Genomic DNA, 20803 nt, shown 5'->3' with positions numbered 1-20803 from the left:
AGGCCGTTCATTCACGAAATCTTGCACGTGCTCTCTTGCTTGCTCCCTTGCTCCCTTGCTCTTTCTCCCGTCTTTCTCCCGTCTTTCTCCCGTCTTTCTCCCGATCTTTCTCGCGTGTGCGCATTCTGGCATCTCTCTCGATCTTTCTCGTCCGCGTCCCTTCCATTCTTTCGTCGGCTCTTGGCTCTTGGCTCGATCGTGTACCACTGCACCGGGCACGCGCCACCCATTCATTCGATTTTCTCTTTCGCCTAATTTATCCTAGTCTCATAGACCCTATATCTATTATTTATAATATTTATATATATATATATATAATATATATAATATTTAGCATTTAGTTTTTTTTATTTCTCTCTCTTCATCATCATTTTTTATCTTCATCTTTCTCTTATTTTCACCTCGTTCTTCGTCATTTATCTGGCGTGCTCGTTTCACGAAAAATGCTCCCGTACACTCTCACGATTATTCTTTGAAAATGTGCACGTGTAGTACATCGAAAGGAGGGGGGCCCGTTCCTCGGGCCCCCGTCCCATCCCATTCCATCGTGTGAATTCTTTTTTCGTTTTCTTTCCATCGTACACTCCAGAAGACTCTCTTTCTCTCTGTATGTATATATAATATATATAATATAACTGTTTGTAATAATTATATTTTGTTTGTTCGCTTACGAGCTAATAGTTTTCGTGCTGCCGACCAGCACAAGTTGCGCGCATTTTTATATTCTTACGTGTAGTAGATTCTTATTTCGCGTGTATATTAGGTGTGTTGGTGTTTTAGTGTTTCTGTGTAACAAGTTTTCGTGTTCGTTTTTCTTTTTCTCTCTCTCTCTCTGTGTGTGTGTACTCGTGTATCACTAACGTAGTCGACGGGCGACGACGAGCACCTCTCGCCGTGCCGCGTCGCGCCGCACGATTTCGCGGATCAGACCGTCCGTTTTTTTTCTAACTTGTTGCGCGTTTGTCCGATAAACGGGAAGGGGATATAACGTGTACGCGTATTTAACCAACGAACGTACGAGGATTAGCTGATCCACCTGGCCGCGTTTACGCACATATCAAGACGCGTTGTATCTCGCTTAAACGTTACGGGAGCTAAGATTAAGGGTACCTTAAACTGGTTTCTAGGTATGTATATATGTATATATATAGTTTAGTTTGTTGAGCCTAGACCGGCCGCTGGAACGAGGACGATTGCTTGTCTCACCTATCCAGCTTGCCCGAGTCTACGTTTGGCTCTTGTACTAAAAAAAACCATAGTACTGTACGCAACCTGAAGTCATCTCTTGACTCGAGGGACGACAAGGCGCGCGTTGGTTAGCAGTTTCGTTCGATATATTATGGCACGTTTCAGGGGCGATGTGGAACAGCGGTTGTAACAATGCGTCCTGAGAATTCTGACAGAGCGACTCAACGAAACGAGCGATATCGCTCGAAAGAGAAAACCGGCGAACCGTCCTCCGACGAGCGACGGCCATCTCGTTCGGCGAGCGTCGTCGTTCTAGGAACTCTAGATCCAGGACTCGAGTAGGAACAACGTGATCCACGCGAAGAATTTCGCGTGCCGCTAGAAGATCATTGCCACCGCTGTTCTCGTCACGCACCGTCCAACGGATTTCTAGATACGTATGACCGTTATCCTGCCCTCCTTCTTCGTTCTCTCGAAGAGAAGAGTTTCACGATTGGCTCGACCACGACGATCTCTTGGAATCGTCGCGCGTTAACCCAGTGAAAATAGGATATTTTCTCGAGAATCTGAAAAACAATCGTTCTTTTTCAGACTCTTGATAATTAGTTAATTTACTGGAATAATTCGTTTCTACTGCTGAGACAGGAGTAATTTCGCGGATGACCTCACTTGGACGCCTTCTATCTTAGAATCGACGTAGAAGACGATAAACGGTTCGCACTGTTCATCGTCCGTGTACGTCGTTCTCTTTACACGTTGTCAGAGTTACCGATCATATCGTCGGCCTTCCTCTTGATACCACGATCTTCAGGATGCTGCTGCTGCTGTTGCTGTTGTTGTTGGTGTTGCTGTTGCTGCGATTGGTGGTGGTGATGATGCTGCTGCTGCTGCTGCTGCTGCTGGTGGTGGTGGTGGTGATGCTGCTGCTGCTGCTGATGTTGCTGTTGCTGCTGATGTTGTTGTTGCTGCTGAAGACCGATGCCAGACGAACCTTGTTGTTGTTGCTCGTTGAGAGTTATTGAACGTTCAGCGCCTTGAAGAGGTTGCTGATTGAGTCTCTCAACTTGCTGCAGGCCCGTCTGATCCGACGTCCAAGGGGTCCACTCGTCTCAGTAGTAACTGAATTTTCATGGTTGCTGATTGTTCTGTTGATTGACGACGTGCTGGAGAGTGAAACTTAGGGCTCGAGGATCACCGTGAAGCCTCAGGGCCTGTTCTAATCGCTGTTCTTGTAACCGCAGCGCTTCCCCTGCGAAAAATGTTGACGTTGTTACGTTGTCTCATGATGCTGGAGTTGCGGAGAGACTAATCAAGCGTTTATAGGGAATTTAATGGTGTAAGAGCGCACGTAACAGACAGAATATGACACTTTCTTCGATCGTCTTGATCACGATGCATAAAGGTTGTACGTTGACTCACCGAGGTCAGGCGGTAAGGTATCTTGTTGAGACATCTGCTGGTTCGTGTGATGTCCAGGCATGCCAGAGGTGCTGCCTCCGTTATGCTGTCCCAAATGATGCCTCACGTCACCGCCAACCGCGGAACTAGCTGCCGCCGCTGCCGCCTGCGACACCTAATATCGTAGCACGAAGGAACGTATATCCATTTAATTCGATGGACGACGACAACGACGACGACGAAAAAGAAGATGATGAAGAAGAAGAAGAAGAAGAAGAAGAAGAAGAAGAAAAAGAGGAAAAAGATTGGACGAAATCGGGAAGAAGAAGCCGTACTTACAGCCAGCCTGAGCGCTGCTTCCGCTTGAGAACGCAGTAAGGCTTCCGCCTGGTGCATTCTCAGAGTCTGTTCTGGTCCGGTTGCTTGAACTCCCTGTTGTTGCGGTCCCGTTGATCCTTGCGCACCACCGCTCATGTCACCGTTGTTTCCCATCCTCATTGCCGCCGCCAGGGACGCCATGTCCACCGGCGATAGATTCGGCGACACTGAATTTTGTAAACCTGTGGATCGTGAATGAAAGTCATCTCGGAGCGCATCGAACATCGCCACGGCGATCGATTCGCTCGACGCGAGTTTTAATAATCTCGTTTGCACGCTTTGCGTGCCATCTGGCTCTAAATCGGTCGATTGTCGGCGATCGATAGCCGTTTCAAGACGGAGAGTGCACGCTATGCGTCGTAGATAAGCAAAGGGTAACGTAAAAACGGAAAAATATAATTATAAATCAAAGTTTATCGGCGATGGTTGTGTAGAACGAACGAGAAGCGTATGTATGTTTCAGCTGGAGCGTCGTGACTCGTCGGGTCTCGATAAGAGCGGTATCGACGGCCTTGGCGTCGAGCCGACACAAGCGTTTCTATCGCGACGATTCTTTGGACCGATCCGGTCGGTCGGTCGATCGATCGATCGATCGATCGATCCGGAATACGAGTAGATCGCGGAACGGCGATCCTTACCCGCTGACACAGCGGCGGCCATCACTGCCATACGTTGTTGTTGCGACTGCATCTCGTCGTGGTATTGTTGCGCGGAGCCTGGTTGACTTCCAGCACGTAGCATCTCGCTCAGCTTGTTGCCACTGGGCCCCGGCGACGCCATATTATTGTTGTTGTTATTGTTGTTGTTGTTGAGCAGACCGGTACCTGCGCAAAAGTCTGCTCTCGTTAGTACGCTTGACGGTGGATTTGCAGGATGGTGGGTGTGAAGTCGCGCTACACAAAACTATGATCTAATCGAGTTGTTATTATATTCGATACACATGTACGTATAAAGAGAGACGAGATTATAAAACGGAGTGAGCTTGAGCGTTCGTACGACGAAATTACTCACACAAGAATTCGTAGATGATTTATTTTACCCAGATAAAGCGTAATAATGTTTACTACAATACACAACTCTCGCTGTGGTATTTCGAAGCTCGGCGATCGTTACTTAGAGCGTATAGTGATACATATTTGGACAAACGTGTATGCGAAAAGGTTGTTGCGGTTCGGTGTTAGGATTGTCTACTCTAAGATATTCACGACACTCTAACGATTATTCCAGACGACCATTTGCAAGAAGACGAGGAACAAGATCGGGGAGCGTACCAGGTTCACTACCGGCCGACGACAATCTTCCGTTTCCACTGCTGCTGTCCGAATGAGCCGACGGCGAAGGGCACATCGGCGGTTGTTGCAAATTTTGTGGTCCGCCTGTTTGGCTTCCCAAAACACCCAATCCCGCACCTGTACACGAGAATCGTACATGTGGTTACGATGGTTGTCGTTTTCAGATCGTTGTCGCATCGTTTTCCTATCGTTTCTGCATCGTTATCGCATCGTTCTCGCATCGTTTTCGCATCGTTTTCGCATCGTTTCCGCGCTAAACAAGAAATTACGATAACACCTCATACCTAGACTCGAAGACGCAAGGATTTCTCTCTCCCGCCTCTCGGCGGCGGCGCGACTTAAAACGTATTGCGCCGCAAACTGATGCTTGGGGTCCATCCTCATGTGCTCCATGTGACTCAACAAACCTTAACAGCAAAGTAAATCGGTCTCGATAGAGTCTCGGTTAGTTGGACAAGGCTTAGATACCGATTAAACGAACGTTCGATAATGCCATTGAAACGAAACTGATAAAATAGACGGCAAACACGAAATCGATAAAGAACGGAAAATGTAGTAATACAAGCATGATTGATACATGATTTCTGTAAAACGAAGGATTATACTTACCGCTCTCATGAGTGAAGACGGCTTGGCACACCGAGCACGGCCACATCCTGAGGCTTGTGCTAAGTTGACTGGTCTCAGGATGGCAGGCCAAGTGTTTCCTAAGACTACCCTCGTTGACGTAGTGTTTTCCGCACACTGGACACGGGTGGTTGGCGGTCCGTCGCTTCGCTAGGTAAACCCCGGCAACGGAGGTTGTGCAGTCAGCGGAGGGAACAATAGGGCGACACAATTTCAAGGTCAATGCTAAGCAGGATAAAGCTTCCCAAGGAACGAAAGCCACCTCCTCCATCATCATCATCATCATCATCATCATCATCATCATCATCATCATCATCATCATCATCATCATCATCATCACCATCATCATCATCATCATTATCATCATCACCATCATCATCACCATCGTCATATCACCACCATCCTTATTATCATCCTTCTTCGTTCTTTTTTTTTTCTTTCATTATTATCATCACCATCATCTTCATCATCATCATCATCATCATCATCATCATCATCATCCTCCTTCTCCTCCTCCACCACCTTATTTCTCACGCATTCGCGTGTACATACGCGCGTACGTACGTCGACATTCCAGTCGACCTCGAAGGCGAAGGGAGAATCCTTGCAGACACGGATAGCCGAGGATCAGGAGAGCACTGACCTCGGACGCACCGCGCGCTGCTTCTGCCGTTGCTGGCTCCCTTTCACGAGCGAGGTCGTCGGCCCAAAAACCAAGATACACACGCACGTACGCGCGCTTGCACGCTTATAGACGCACAAAGAAAAGTTCGACGAATCTCTCTCCCCCTCTATCTCTGTCTGTCTCTCTCTCTCTCTCTCTCTCTCTCTCTATCTATCTATCTATCTCTCCCTCTTTCCCTCTTTCCCTCGCAGTCTTTTTCCCTTTTCCTCACCTTGCGGAGGAAATTTCGTTCTTTACTATTCAGTCCGTTTCTTTTCCTCCGTTTCTCCGTTTACATATTAATACGTCATATATTTCTATATCATTGTCATCTTTTCTCGGTTTCTTTTCGGTAGAGAGAGATCTATATATATATATACACACATGTATTCGTATATATATATATATATGTATATATGTATATATGTATGGGTATATTGGTATCGTCCGCACGGACCGTAGTAGAAAATTCTATATCTGTCACGTTTATTTTTCTATAGCGTTGCATTTCAGACGAAAGATGGGTTATTTACGTCGTGTACGTATATCTCTGTTATCACTATGAGAAAAGACACCAGGTCGATACTGGCACTTTGGCTTTTTTCCGTAGTATCTGTTACTTAGAAAATGATGGAGGAAACAAGACACGACGCGTTGGAAAAAACGGCATGCGGTTTCGTAAAGAGATTCTCATTGACTTGGCGCACGTCGATCGTTCTTCTCTGTACGTCTATCTATACGTATGCCCACACACTTAACAGAACACGCACAAAAGTCGGAACGAGACACCCTTTTGAAGCACCGGTTTTATATTAGCGAATAGTAGTACGCAAAGTATTAGTTGGGCGAGTGCGCTAAGTGCTACACCCCCTTTTTCCGCTGAGCGAAACAGTACGAAGAAGTGACAGGACAATGTGTGCATATCGCCCGCGCCAAAGCAAGTTCTTAGGTGGGGAATGTGAAACGTACTTAAATACTAAGGACGAACCACCCCTCGTGTCTCGAGGAGCGATCGTTCCACCTCTCTCGCTTTCTCTCTCTTTTAGGCTTACTCGCAATTAAGGGGCACCCTCGTTACGTCTATCTCCGTTCTTTCTTTCTCCTTGGCGGAATTCTCGCGAGAAACCCTCGTTAGCTGGTGTGTTAGAAAGGACGGACGAACGGACGGACGGACGGAATCCCCAGCAAAACTCGGAGACCACGGGGAAGAGCCGATCGTAGAGAACTCGAAAACGTAGAGAACCTCTCGCGATTAACCCTAATCTCGATCTAACGGAAGAGATCTATCACTTTGTTCGTGCACAATTCTATGAATTTGTTCGTGCGCGATTCTCCGAGCAGAGCACATATATACGTATGTGCATATGATGGCCGTTAACCGGCCACTCTACTCGGAAACGTAGATGGTCGCCGCGGTTAATTCGAGTTTCCCCAATTTTCTGCCGCGACTCGTGAGCGCCGATCAATCGAAACGTCTTTGCAATTTCGTCGATTTTCTCTAACGGAGCGCACGGTTTTCGTTCGACGGAGTCGACCGATCGCGCGAATAAACGGCTCTCGTGTACTCGCGTTCCCCATCGTCTACGAGTCGTTCTCCACCGTGGTGTCTCCCAGAAACGGAAGCGCAAGAAAAACTAGATTATCGCGCCGGAATAATCGTGCGTTAGTCGACAGACAGATATATTGGTAGCGTTAGTGCGTAAAACAGATAGAAGACGTGTGTGTGTTTACCCATGTGTGCGATACCTATAAGTATATGTGACGGAGGGACAGAGAGAAAAAAAGCAAGGAGAAAGAAAGAGTGAAACGGACGAGGTCGAGGGTGCTCGACTATCGTAGATACTTACTGGCAACGCCGGAGGCATTCGGATCCTTGTGGGTGTGCTTCATGTGCTCCATGAGAGCTTCGCCACCGAGGAAGAGTTTGTGGCAGACGGGACAGCTGGTTGCGTTCGGGCCGCCGATCAGGGCGGCGTGTTGCTGGAACACAACACGCTGTTGCAACTCCTTTTTTGGGGGCCGGAAGAAGAGGAACCGGAAGCAGGCACACGCGGCGCACCGGTAGAGAGCCGACCCACAGAATACCACCACAGAGTCGCGAACCAGAAGCGCAGGACAGGCAGCGCACAGAACAGAACGATTGACCAGTGAGAGTTAGGATACCGATTTGCCGCCGCCACCACCAACTACATTTTTGCAAAAGGGGATTCGCCTCGAGTGTCTGGCAGAGGGGACATTTAGGGCAAAGATTCGTTGTACAGGATTTGGATGGCTGTATCGTTATATAGGATCGCTGCAAGGAGTCGCGACGGCAGAAAAACTAAGCGTTTCTGCCGCGGAATCATGGAGTGTGATGTCACGGAGTCATGGATGGGCGACGGATACACGAGGAGGAACATGGGACGGAGAAAGCAAAAGCCCAGACAGACGAATTTATAGAAGCGTGAGGTCCGGAGAACGATCGGAACGAATGAACGTGATCGAGAGCTGAGAATTCTACAAAAACAAGGTGGATATTTAAAAGAAGAAGAAATGAAAGGAGAGAAAAAAAAGAAAGGAAAAAAGAGAAAAAGAAAGAAGCCACAACTTTGGTAGATGATGGATCTCCGATCGATCTCGCACGACCTCACAGTTGAACGGGTATGCAAAGCATAGATCAAATGACTAGCTACGACACTACGACACAATTGCGATGGCCTTTGTCGCTGTTATCGGTTTGATCGTCGATTGGTAATTGTTGCAACGCGTTTCTTTGCATCCGATATGATCGAGGATTACGATCGACGACGGCTGACAAAGGCCATCCTTTAAACGGATAATATGAAGAGAGTAATGAACGAAATTCGACGTCCTCGTTGCAAGTATCTGTCTTCGTCATTGGCGACCTCGTGTTAGCTACAATTTCGCGGTCGTACGGTATTGATCATTCTTTCTCTACGTTTGTTTTTTTTTTTTTGTCTTTTTTTTCTTGCCATCTCGTCTTATTTCTCTCTCTGTTCTCTCTCGCACACGCGAAGGTCGGTTTACGCACACGAGGCGGTAGGGGCACGCGCTGAGGAAAAACATGGCGGTCAACCTTGCTCGAAAGAGTGCTTAAAACGGAGAGAAAAAGAATACGAAGAGGGAGGAAAGAAGAAGGAGAAGGTGGGAGGAAGGAAAGGCTAAAACGAGACCAGACGGCAATGACCCGAAAGTTTTGGGGTCTTTACTCGGCTCGTTCCTTTCTTCCTGCCAATCCTCTCCCCGCCGCTGCCGCCGCAGCCGCCGCCGCCGCCGCCGCCTCCCTCCTCCTCTCCACTTTGATGCACACAACGCATCCTCCTTTTTTCATCTTCTCCTTCCTTCTCTTCTCCTTTTTCATCGCGGCGAGTCGTCCTTCTCCCTTTCTTTCGTTCTTTCGTTCTATCGTTCTTTCGTTCTTTCGTTCTTTCATTCTTTCCTTCCCCCTCTCCCTGCCTGTCTCCACGGAACCGAACCGAACCGACCCGAACCCGTGACTTTCTTTTTTTGCCGGACCTGGGACAACCGCGACCGAGTTGAGACCGTCGACCCAACGGAGAAGAGCCCCGAATCTCGGGCAGGGCCACCAGTTTAAAATAACACCAGGCGTCGTTGACCTACGTTCAGCCTTTTTCTTACCACTACCTCTCCCCTTCCGAGTCTTTCCTCGTATCGCTAAGTTTTCCGCGAATATTATTTCGCCTACCAGTCGTCTCCGCGTTTCCTAGCCTCTTTGTACCTACTACTTTGTCGATACTTCTTGTCGCCGATATACGCTGATCTTGTACTTTGTCGAAATCTTGTCTAAATTCGCCGGCCGATCTACTGTTTCGTTCGAGACAAACGATATAGAGAGCTTAATTGGTCGAGATATTTACACCTGGTTCGCGAAGGCTTGCTCGACCTCCGGGCCTATCGGCGGCCGGGGAACAGCCAGTGAAACAAAACGGGAGAAAAATATCGCGACAAGGAAGGTTGGTGGACGTGCTGTGCGGCGTCAATGAACCGAAAGTTTAGAGGATCCTTGCCCTCCTCTTCCTGCCCAGTAAACCGCCTCTTCTTTTTACTCGTGGAGAAACACCCACGCTCGCTTGCAATCGTCGTGTTCTTCTTTGACGATAGGCGATATTCTTTCCAAGGCACGCCTCCCGGTTGTTTTTGACGGGCCAAAGCCCCGGCGTCCTTCTTTCTTCCCGGACCTAGGGCATTCTCGAGCCGGTTGAACCGATACACCACGAAGAAGATGCCGTACGTCGACGTCGCCGACGCTGCACTTCCCGCTGCCTCTGCCTCTGCCTCTGCCTCTGCATGCAAGTTATTCTCGGAGGGAGGCTGCGGTCCGTAGGTTCGACGCCCCGACCTGGCCCAACTGGAAAAAACCGGTTTCTTCGTTGCGCTCTTCCTTTTTTGCCTGCATCCTCGCTTTTTGCACCGCGAATACCTCGACTCTCCTTCTGCTACCCGCTCTCTTTCTCTTCGTTCCTTTTCCTTGCGCTCTCTGTCTTTGTCCTTCCTCTCTTTCTCCGCGTCCATCTTCTCTTTTCTCCTTTCTCTTTGCACTCTGGTACAGCAGGAGAGTGGTGCAGCGTGGGCGAATCCCCAAGGGACTTTATGATTCGCCGTGACCAGATTCATCTCTGCTCGGCTGTACGCGCGGTTGCTGGCCGCGAGCTCAGCACACCTATTCCCAATTCCACGTTTCCTGGTCCCTCGAACAGGCTCGATGCGTTTGAATCGATTATCGCGAGATTGAATATCGCGTTGCTGTCAATAATCTCGACTGTAGATAGACAGGGCAGCCTCGTTACATTTCGTTTCTTTTTTTTTCTTCTCCTTTTTTTTCTTCTCCTTCATCTTCTTCCTCTTCTTCTTCTGCTTCTTCTCCTTCTTCTTCTTCTTCTTCTCTCGCAACGACGATGCCGTTCAAATCGCATCTTTGTCGTCTCCGCTTCTAGCCTGGCTATTTGGATAGAGTTATTCGTCTGGTCAAACACTTTGGTGCGTTTAAAGCCAAGCTCTGGTCAGGGAGTGGCGTAAAAAGGAAGTGGGTGTGAGCACACGCGTAGCGATGCGTGACGCTAGGCTCGATGGAGCCATTTTGTGTTCACAGAAAAGGGACCATCTTTGATCGGCTGGAAGAAAATCAGCGCGAGAATGACGATCCGTCGCGTTCTATCGTATCGCGTTGTCCTTTGTTCGTTGCCCGTTTTTCTCTCTTGTCTCTACCGATATCGTCTCGGTATTTCGCATCTCGATAAAAGTTTCGCAAAAATCGAAGCGAAACAAGCGACGCGCGGCGGGTCCCTCTGTCTCCTCGGACTAAAGTGATAAAATCCGAAGGTCATTCACGAGGCGCGCAATTCTTTTCGCGTCATTTCTCTTTTTTTTCCCAGCCGTCTCCTTTCCTTGGCTTTTTCAGCCGCAACGAGGCCGCGAGCCTCGCCGACAGACAACCTTCGTACGATACTCGGTTACACCAACGAACCAAGTCTGTAAAAGATATTCGTTGACCGGTCGTCGTCTTGCTCTTTCAGTGTCGGTTCCTTCGGTCTGGTACTTGGAAACGGTTTGTTTCGCAAGCGTCAGAAGTTATCGTATATTCCCTCCTCTCTCTATAATTTGTCTTCCTCTCTTCTCTTTCTGCTCCGCTTCTCTTTTTCCCTTCTTCCGCTTTTCAGATTCTTCCCTCGAAAATACGAGAATCACGCGGTCGAAAGAAAGTCCTCGAACGACTATCGCAAACGTATCTGACGTTATTGCCTGATCCGATACCGCCACGTTTCGTTGGCACGAGAAAAGGTACACGATCAAAAGAGTATGACGCGATACGAAATAATCCGCGATGGGACACGCGTGATTTCTTTCATTTAAGAGCTGTTTGATTTCATTCCCATTCTCCCTCTCTCATTTTCTCTCTCTCTATCTCTCTCTCTCTCTCTCCCTCTCTCTCTTTCCGGTGGTCTATTTCCTCTTTTGTGCCACCTATCGCATATTGCTGCAGGCCGACGCGTTTTTTGACGTATCACGCGCTGGTAATCCACGGGTTATGAGTGTCCGATCACCCCCGAAGAGCAAAAGGAGGAAAGGCGAGCGGGGTTCGAGAGAGAGGAAAAAAAAAATAGAAAAAGAAAAGAGAAGAAAGAGAAAAACGCAACAACCGGCGAAGGGTCGAGGATGCAGCTTCGCCCCGCTCCCCCCGTGTTGTACCAATAGCAGTTTCGACGCGACCCTCTAACGTTTTCGTTACTAGGAGAGCGAAAAAAAGTGAGGGGTGTTGCACAATGGGCAGAAATCCCACCCCAGCCGAATCGGAGCGGGAATGATTTCATTAGGTTTCGGTCGGCGATGGAGTGTCGTGTGTACGGTACCGAGACAGAGAGGAGAAAAAGGGGGCCCGCTGAGGCGGGGACTGTGCAAAAAAAAAAAAAATTAATATCGAGGGGGATCCGAGACCGGGGGAAGGAAAAAAAAATGGTCGGAATAGACGAGTGGAGATCTCGTTGATTCGAGGTAGATGGTTGGGGCTCGGTGTTCTCTCGGTGTTCTCTCGGTGGCGCGAGAAAACGATGCCGCGAGAAAACGGTACCGCGAAAAACAAATACGTCGAAACTGCTCGGAAAAAGAAGTTTCGGACCGAATGGCCCGGTTTACGAGACGCTCCGCCACGAAAGGCACGCGTCCCACTTTTCTATTTTAACGCCGTAAAAGAAGCAAAGAACGACGAGGTCCTTCTGGAGACTCGCCAGGCAACGATGTCGCACCGGCCAGGGAAGTTAACGTTTGGAGGCGCGTGGCTGACAACAGGCGGGGGAGTCGATCGGGGTGTTACCCGCAGCGATGGGCGAATCGTTTGATCAGAAAACGCGTGTATAGGAACATGTGTGTAAGAAGTAGAGATTGCGTGCATCCTGTTTCCCAGGCGATTGGCAGGCTTGGATCGAAGGACGACTCTTAGACCGTACTTGGCGAGGTATTGAGCACACAGGGCGCCACGAACAACGCGAGCGTGAACGTTTCTGTTGATATCGATGATAAGATGGAGAAACATCGGAATCGTTAGATCGTGCGTATCGAGGCTCCTAATGTAGCCAATTATCACGGAGGATGCAGAGGACGTGATCGATTAACGAACGCCAGATACTAGACACGTGGAGAACGTATATCGAATTTCCTCGGAGTTTCATCGAGTTTAGGGGTGAAAATCGATCGAAAGAGAGCGAGCCGCGGTTTCCTCGTTACTGTCGATGGACAAATGAAACGTGAAATTTTGCAAGCATATCGGAATTACACCCGAAAGGAATTCCCATGGGCTCTCCCGTATTTTGACCCGATCATTTTACCTTTAATCGTTGCCATGGGTACTTGGAACACTGCGACAAAGAGAGACCAGCATGAAATGAAGATCAATTTACATTAATTCGAGACAATTAAATATCGTTTAGATTCAGTTGCATTTTTCAGAATGCCCACATTCCAACGTCCCTTGCTTGACACAAAGAATATAAACAAGCGTTTCGTTCGCAATTCGACGGTGCTTTTACGCGCGCATTGCAATGTTCTGCCGGCTGTTCCGACGGCTGTTTCGACGGTGAAATTTCGATCGTCGAGTCGCGGTCAGTTTCTTGATCGAAAGAAGAGAAAGAGAAGAAAAAGAAGAAGAAGAAGAAGAAGAAGAAGAAGAAAAAAGAAAAAAGAAAAAAGGAAAAATATAAGAAAAGAAACAGCGAGAAAAAAAAAAATGTATGTAAAAGATAGGGAAAGCAAAGTTAAAGAAGCAGCGTAACGGACGCGGCGCGGCACGGTTTTTGAAACACGGAATAACGAATCCCCGTGGCGAGAGGAAAAATAAATCTAATGGCTAACGAGTTTTTACCGAGCTGCGCGCTTGGGCAATTAAGAAGAGGGGGTAGGGTAGAGGGGCTCGATGGGAAGAGCCCGGAGGTGAGTCGGAAGAAGGTCGAAGGTACGAGAAAGTACGCCAGCAGAAAGGGTTGTATCGTGTTGCACGACATTCAACCCCTTGTGTACCGCTAAACTACGGATAAATACGAAGGCTCTGTGCCACGCAAAAGTGGGTAAGACGTGACGGAGAAGCAGCGAAGAAACCACAGACACGGGCGAGTTCGCAGTGCTTTGACATTTTGTCGCGTCTATATACTTTTTCCGTCGTCGCGTTGAAAAAGAAAAGAGGCGGTCGACCGAAAAGGCAAAACGAGACGAGGGCGGATGATCCGTTCGCAATTGATTGGCACGATCGGACCGGTCTGTGTCCCTGCGTCGAATGGTCGTCGTCTAACGGCAAGTCTGCGAACGCGTAAAGCTCGCGTGAATTGGAAGAAACGTCGGCTCGTTGCTCGGCTGGCTCGAAACAAAGAAAGGGATAACACAGTTCATAAGACGCACGGAGGAGGCGCAGAGGGAGGAAATCTAAGTTTCTACGGCTGGCTACCGATCGTTCCGTATAATACATTTACGCTCCGGCCTATTATAATATCGTACTCGGAGTGTATTGTCTTTCTCGGCCGGGATAATGTTTCGTCGACACGCCAGGCCTCGACCCAGAGTGTAACTCTTTCGTTTCCCCTTTCTCTCGCTCTCTTCCACTTTCGCTTCTTCTTTCTCCTTTTTTCTTCTTGCCGTTTTAGACAACGATCCATTAGCTATCAGGGTAGTTGACGAAGGGATGGGACTAGATAGCCTGGAATAGCGAAAACAATTTCAAGAAATCTGCCCTGGCGAAAATTCGATTAGCCGCGCAAGATGGGCTCGAGCTCTCTCTCCATTTGTTTCGTTTCGTTTCGTTTCGTTTTATTTTCACCAGGCGGACGAACTCTGTTTCTGTCGCGCTGGCGGCTTTTAATTACTTCTCCGCACTCTCTCGCAAGATTTCCTCTCCGTGTTCCTGCTCGTGTTTCGTGTTCGTGCTTCTTCCTTCTCCCCCCACCACCTCCTCCACCTCCTCCTCCTCCTTCTTCTTCTTCTTTTTCTTTTTCTTTTTCTTCTTTTTCTGCTGCTTCTCCTCGTCCTCCTACTTCTTCCACTAGTCGGTCGTCTTCTTCCTCATCTCGGTTTCTTTTGAACCGGGACTCGCGCGCTACAAAGACGCGCGCTGAACGCGGGCTACTTTTAACTCGAGCCGTTTTCATCCCCTCGCACCGACTCGCGAACCGCTGTATCTCTCGTTATTTTATTAAACGCGTTTGTCGGTGACTGTCGGCGACGAACACGAGTTGCGCGTGTACCATCGCCCTCGTAGGTGGAAAGTCGAATCCCTGGGACGGTTCTCGTGGAGATTTATCGGGTCACGGAACGGGGGGAAAGAAGCCGAACGCTTTAGCCGAGGATTAGCTTTCAATTAAAAGGATCTTGACGAGCGGAGCGTGTTAAAAGAAGGATATTTATTGCCCAGGAAGCGGCGTGTAACTCGGATTACGATCGCGTGGCTCTTTGGAAGCACCTGATTCCTCGCCGTTTTACGAAACAGGCGTTAAAAAGGTTCTGGATAGAAAAACGCGTCTTGATTCCTTCCTTCCTTCCTTCCTTCCTTCCTTCCTTCCTTCCTTCCTTCATTCCTTCAAAGAGGAAGTTGTCGCGTTGCTGTCGCGCGTGCCGATGGACTAGCGTGGGCCAAATCAATCAGATTCGACGCTATGGAGGGTGACGCGCGTAAGGACAGACTCGACGATTCTGCCGGTACTCGCTAGAACGTCGTTTGCACGTCGAGCGTAGAGTATCAATGGAGCGTATAATCCGTTGGAGTTTACCGCTTCTTGTTTTAGACCTTACGAGCTTACAAGGAGATTGTCAGTTTACGACTGGTTACGCAACAGGCTTGGTCTAATTGGACAGGGTAAAAAGAACCCGATTGGTTCTTCACTGTGGCGAAAGAAGCGCGAGAAGCGCGAGAAGACAAGCAAAGAGAAACAAGAGAAAAGACCGAGTCACGGACGGCTCGACAGATGCCTTCCCACGTTTTTTCGTCAAGACATGTGCCTGGCGCGGCGAAAGGGTTGAGAAATTCAGTTGGCCGAGCGAACCGGGCAAAAAACCACCCCACGGTACAAGATTCCTCTGGTAATCGCTACGTGCCGCGATTCACTGCCAGGGGTGAATTCGATTAAGCGTCGGGGACGCGATCTTCCTTCCAGATGATTCGATTTTTTTTTCTCTCTCTCTCTCTCTCTCTTTCCCTGTCTACGTCCGATCTGTAATGCACGTTGTTTCCCCCGGCATTCGCGGTTTTCTTCTCCAAACGGGACTGACGCGTCAACGAGCACCGATCGCTGGTCGCGTCCCGTTGCCCCTTAAACGACGGTTTCTCGAGTCACGCTGGCTCGTTGAGTTCGTACGAAACGAACGTCTCGCGTCTCGATGCTTGCTTCTTCTTGGATGGTTTTTTTCTTTCTCGTCGAGTCGTGGCGTGCTATGGCCGTCGTTGGACGAAGATCGCAGTGACGATATTGCAGGGACGGTTAGCGATCGATAATGGGCGACAGAATGAAGGCGTGTGTCGAACGAAGGTTGGCCTGTATCGCCCTGCGAACTGCCGTTCAAAATTCGAAGCGGCTCGTCGGTGAAGAAAAAAAAAAAAAAAAAAAAAAAAAGAAAAAAAAGATGGAACAGAAAACCCACAACCAAAGCAGTCCCAAGCGTTACGAAGAAACCCAGCGGAATGATCTAAGCTACTGTTAGGATCTTTGTCTATCGTTGCGACAGCAGCAGCAGCAGCAGCACGCGCGGGGACTGTTGTCGCGTCGTAGAGTTACGTGGCACTTGCGAACCGGCAGCGAAACTCTTTGCACGGTTTAACGCGAGAGCGGTGTCCCTTGTCTCACGATCCTACGGAGATAAAACGAAACATCGATCTCGTCGCGGTGGCTCGAAACTGCTACGTTACCGCGTTTTAAAGCGCGATTAACACGCGTTTTACCGTATATCGAGTGCCTGGCCCCGCGAACATGGAAAACCGATTAAACGATATGCTGGTTTTCGCGGAGCAGATCGTTTGGTCTGTGACGTTTAACAACATTGCGTACGTATATATGATCGTGACGAAGAAAAGAGCAGGATGGAGCCTATGGTAGATAAGACTAAATCCGCTGAGAGAAATGGTTCGGACAGAAGCGTGACCCGCCACCATGTGTGCATACAGAGAAACGTGTTCCGTAACACGGTTAAGGAAAAAACTATGCGTAATAGCGTTTGTCGGCCGACAGAAGAGCGTCCAGCGGAGTTTGGCGAGTTACGTTATGATAATGCATATAGGTAATGTACGAGTTACATATCGCACGTGTACAACCGTCTGATTGACTTTCTAGACTCGGTTCTCCGGATCTTTCCGACCATGGTTCGATTATTATCGTGTGCGAGCACCGCGTTAAGTAGCCAAAATGCCTGTTGTTGTTGGACGTCGGATTTGGTACATACATGACTGACCTTCGACGTGTGGGTACGAAGGCTGGATTCTGTGGCGAAGCCTTTGCCGCAGATGTTGCAATGGAACGGCCGGTTCTTCGCCCGTTCCACCTGAGCGTCGTGATTTCGAAGGTGTTGCTGCAAATTCGATAATTGAATGAATGCCCGCCCGCAATCCGGTAGATGGCACTTGTACGGACGTTCACCTGCAACAAGAAAAGTTTATTTCGTACCGTGAATCGGCGCACGGACAACATCTATCGATAACGATAACGATAACGATAACGATAACGATAACGATAATCGGCCGTGCGTCGGTGGCGGAGTCGCGACTACGATGGCGTACCGTAGAGCGACGCGAGGCTTCGATTTCGTCGATGGGTCGAAGAATGAAGAAAAGAGAAAAGGAAAAGAACGTAGAAAAGAAAATTGGACACGATCGCATCGATAGAAGCGAATCGATCGGCAATCGATAATCGCGTCGCTATCCGTGAAAGCGTAATGATCCTCGAATGGGTGATTAATCGTGAAACGCGTATGAGATACGAGAACACGGTACGAGACAACGTAGGTCGCTGGTCGAATTACTTTTTTCCGGGGACGTGCAACAGGTATCAGCGGCCAGATTTAGGGATGAGCGTAAAAAATGCCACTCGTTTTAAAACGACCATTAGAGTCGCTGTTTTAACAGCCCGTAACCAGCACCCTGATTTAAAACAATGAACGCGTATCTGTTTGTCGGCTTTTTTTTTTTTTTTCTTCTCTTTCTCCTCCACTCTGTTTGCGTGTATAATCGCGCGACAGAGTGGTGATTCGCCCCGAATCCCGGTTCGCCGATCGAACCATTGGTTTCGAGAATTTTTAATCGACGTTGTACGCAGCAGATTCGTATTAACGAGCGGAGGGATCACGGCAATTTGTAGGAGTAATTCTCGCTATCCGACCTAACTACGCGTCAAGCATTTATGCAGATTCTTTCCTAATTATTTTAAAAGCCGATTAATATTAAACCGGCGATGTTAGCGGGAAAACATCAGTCGAAGCTCTCTCGAGCTATTCGATCGATCGGCGTCGAAGGAACGGTGCAATTTTTATTACGCTCTCTGGTTCGTTGCTAGCCCGATGCTCGCCCGTTGCTCTATTCTAATTCCCACAAGCGATTGGCTCAATTTAACTTTTATTAATATCGACATTCTTCCCCGATCCTTTTTACCCCAGGCACTCGTCCTTTTTCCTCCTTCTTGTTTCCCCTCCCACTCTCGCTACACTTGTTACTTCCTCGTTAGACCAGATTCATCTTTTATTCAGTTCGATCGAAGTTTTAATAAAAATAACTCGATAACATCGTCCACGTTTCTTTTTTAATATCTCTGGCTGCTATCTCGCTGGCATTACCCTTGCAACTTGAAATAGATCAAATTCTTCAGAACGAATACGCCATGATGCACGTACTTGATATTTACAGATATATAGCGGCGATATCGGAATTGTGCAGAGAGAGAGAGGGAGCAATTCTTAAAGAGAGGGTCGCGGCGTAGGTCCTTTAATAAGAGAAAGATTCGATTCTCTTCGAATAACGGGAATATAAATTTGATATCCGGAATATCATCACGGGACTGTGAATATTTATGCAAATTCGAATCTACTTTACGAGCACTGTTAAAAAATTTGTTTCACCTACCAAGTATTGGGACGAGAATTATACTCTGGATGTTTTATCGTAGAGATCGTACGAAGGAACGAAAAAAACCTATGCCCTTTGAAAGATACCGTTGGAACTGCATTTTAGAGGCATATTTGTTTGTAGCTAATAGCAGAAACGGTTACGGACAGACAGACGATTGTTTTCTCAGTTATCCATTCCGAATTCTTTGTCGCTTTATCGTATCGTCGAACGGTGAAGATAGCGCGAGAAACAAAACACGATCTCTCGATGAACTTGTCATCCGTCGCGCAAAGTTTCTACGGTAGTCGTAATATTTTCCTTATGCCGTACATGGCAAATTAATGCGACAAAACGATAGGGGAAGCAGCGTAAAATTTATTTATTACGCGCCGTTGCACGATGAATACGTCAATGTAAGGTTCTGCTTTTATCGGCGAATGGAAAGGGAAATTGAAGGAGAAATAGAGAGAGAGAGAGAGGGGGAGAGAGAGAGGGAGAGAGAGAGAGAGAGAGAGAGAGAGAAGGAGAGATAGGATGGGAAAGAAATTGAAAAGACGAGACAGGCACGATGTAAGATTGGAAAACGCCGCGTAACGCGTGGCAAAAGTTATAGCCAATACGTAAACTATTACTTTTACGAGCTTTACTTTATCATTTTTATAAGCTTGGCCAGGCGGCCGTTTTACGAGTGGCGTTTATTTAGAAGCCGTGTACGCGCGCGTAAAATTTTATCGTGTTTGCATTTACTGAAACACGCCTGTTTTACGCATCGCGTATGAATTTATCAAATATGCTTTTTTTCGAACGACACGCAATCTTTTAACTTATAGATGTACGTATATAACTACCTGCTGTCTCGATGATACACCGTTTCGAGTTCAATTCGAGTTCGTTCATTTTCTGCCGTACGAAAAGCGCCTATCTGTTCTTCTATTCGAGATTTCGCGGTTTCTTCTACCAGCGACGCTGCGTCCTACGTTTCTATAGCCAGAACGATTTTTAAACGTACGCGGTGTGTCCGTCGATGACAAGCACGGACGCCAATCGACGCCATAGCGATAAATGAATAAGGGAGGGTGGGTGCCCGTGTTTAATTAACACATTGCGATTCTTTTACCACCGAATAAAATGTAACGTCGGTTAATTGCATTCGATTTGGTTAATCGGGCAAACGATAATAATCCGCAGGCTTTTTCTTTCAGAGGGAAAATAACGCGACGGAGATGGATGCGTTTTGGCGGACGCATTCGTCCCGATGCTCTTTTTACTGCTGCCGGTTTAATGCCTTTCCGCGTATCTCTCGTGGCGACACTAAACATGCATCGACATTAAATTTTACTTGACGACCGTAATTCCCCGACGGTGTATAACGTCATTACATTCATCACCAACACTAGCTCGGAATATCAAATGAGAGTGGCGATATATTTGATTATTTGTCAGTGGTGCGGTTTCGCAGGCGCGTGCATCTCGCCGCCCATCGCCGATCCGCGGGAAAATTCCTCGCACGTTTTTCCACGAATTCGGTCACGCGTACCTGCGTGTATCGTACGGCGCGTGTGCACTTTTTTTTTTATCGCGCGATACGCCTCGTCGTCCACTCGTCAAAATCACCGCCGAGCTTGCAAAAGTAGGTAGAAAGCTGGGAAAAAGCTGGCACGTGGTTGAACGTGTGAGTACGACACACAGCTTGGATACGTTCTCCTCTCTCTCTCTCTCTCTCTCTCTCTCTCTCTCTCTCTCTCTCTCTCTCGGGCTTTTCTATCTGACTGTGTCCTCCTCTTTCTCTTCCTTTCTCCCTCCAGTTCTCTTCGATGCTCGTATACACCCCCTCCCTTTGCAACCCTCTTGCCTCGTCCGTGGAAACGGCGAGCCCCCTCCGGCTTCGTAGCACCGACCACCCAGCGGCCCTCCACGGCCCACTACACGTCCACGGCAGAAAATTAATGTCCCCTGCAATCCATGTATAATGCATTCGCATTTCGTTGAACGAACAAATGAACGCACCGCTAGAAAATTTACGTCCTATCTCTCTCTCCCTCCCTCCCTCCCTCCCTCCTTCCCTCCTTCCCTCTTCCTCCCTATGTATTTCTCTGTCCTCCTCCCTTCGCACTCTTCTTTGTTTCGCTCGTGAGATCTTGCGCGTGTGCAACAAGCCGGCCCTGACCAACCCGT

General features: G+C 48.2%; 1 protein-coding gene across 15 annotated transcripts in view; it reads right to left on the bottom strand.

The window, feature by feature from the left end:
• Positions 1 to 846: 846 nt before the first annotated feature.
• Positions 847 to 20803, bottom strand: part of dati (zinc finger protein datilografo) — a 63237-nt gene continuing 43280 nt past the window's right edge. For 4 of the 15 annotated variants that reach the window (XM_069126990.1, XM_069126982.1, XM_069126993.1 and 1 more), the window contains 10 exons: positions 16975 to 17168; positions 12888 to 12917; positions 7395 to 7554; positions 4866 to 5078; positions 4541 to 4663; positions 4236 to 4373; positions 3603 to 3800; positions 2926 to 3146; positions 2608 to 2761; positions 847 to 2437 (listed from right to left, as the gene is read on the bottom strand). In XM_069126990.1, the coding sequence (XP_068983091.1) occupies positions 2316 to 2437; positions 2608 to 2761; positions 2926 to 3146; positions 3603 to 3800; positions 4236 to 4373; positions 4541 to 4663; positions 4866 to 5078; positions 7395 to 7554; positions 12888 to 12917; positions 16975 to 17168 (1553 nt within the window). In that variant the 3' untranslated portion in view covers positions 847 to 2315. The remainder of the gene's footprint in view (positions 2438 to 2607; positions 2762 to 2925; positions 3147 to 3602; positions 3801 to 4235; positions 4374 to 4540; positions 4664 to 4865; positions 5079 to 7394; positions 7555 to 12887; positions 12918 to 16974; positions 17169 to 20803) is intronic. The other 11 variants (XM_069126980.1, XM_069126987.1, XM_069126983.1 and 8 more) reach the window with 11 other exon arrangements.

Source organism: Bombus flavifrons, chromosome 14 (genome assembly GCF_040668555.2).
Source record: "Bombus flavifrons isolate JBK064 chromosome 14, iyBomFlav1_principal, whole genome shotgun sequence".
NCBI lineage: Eukaryota > Metazoa > Arthropoda > Insecta > Hymenoptera > Apidae > Bombus > Bombus flavifrons.
This window is presented reverse-complemented; position numbering and strand designations above follow the sequence as displayed.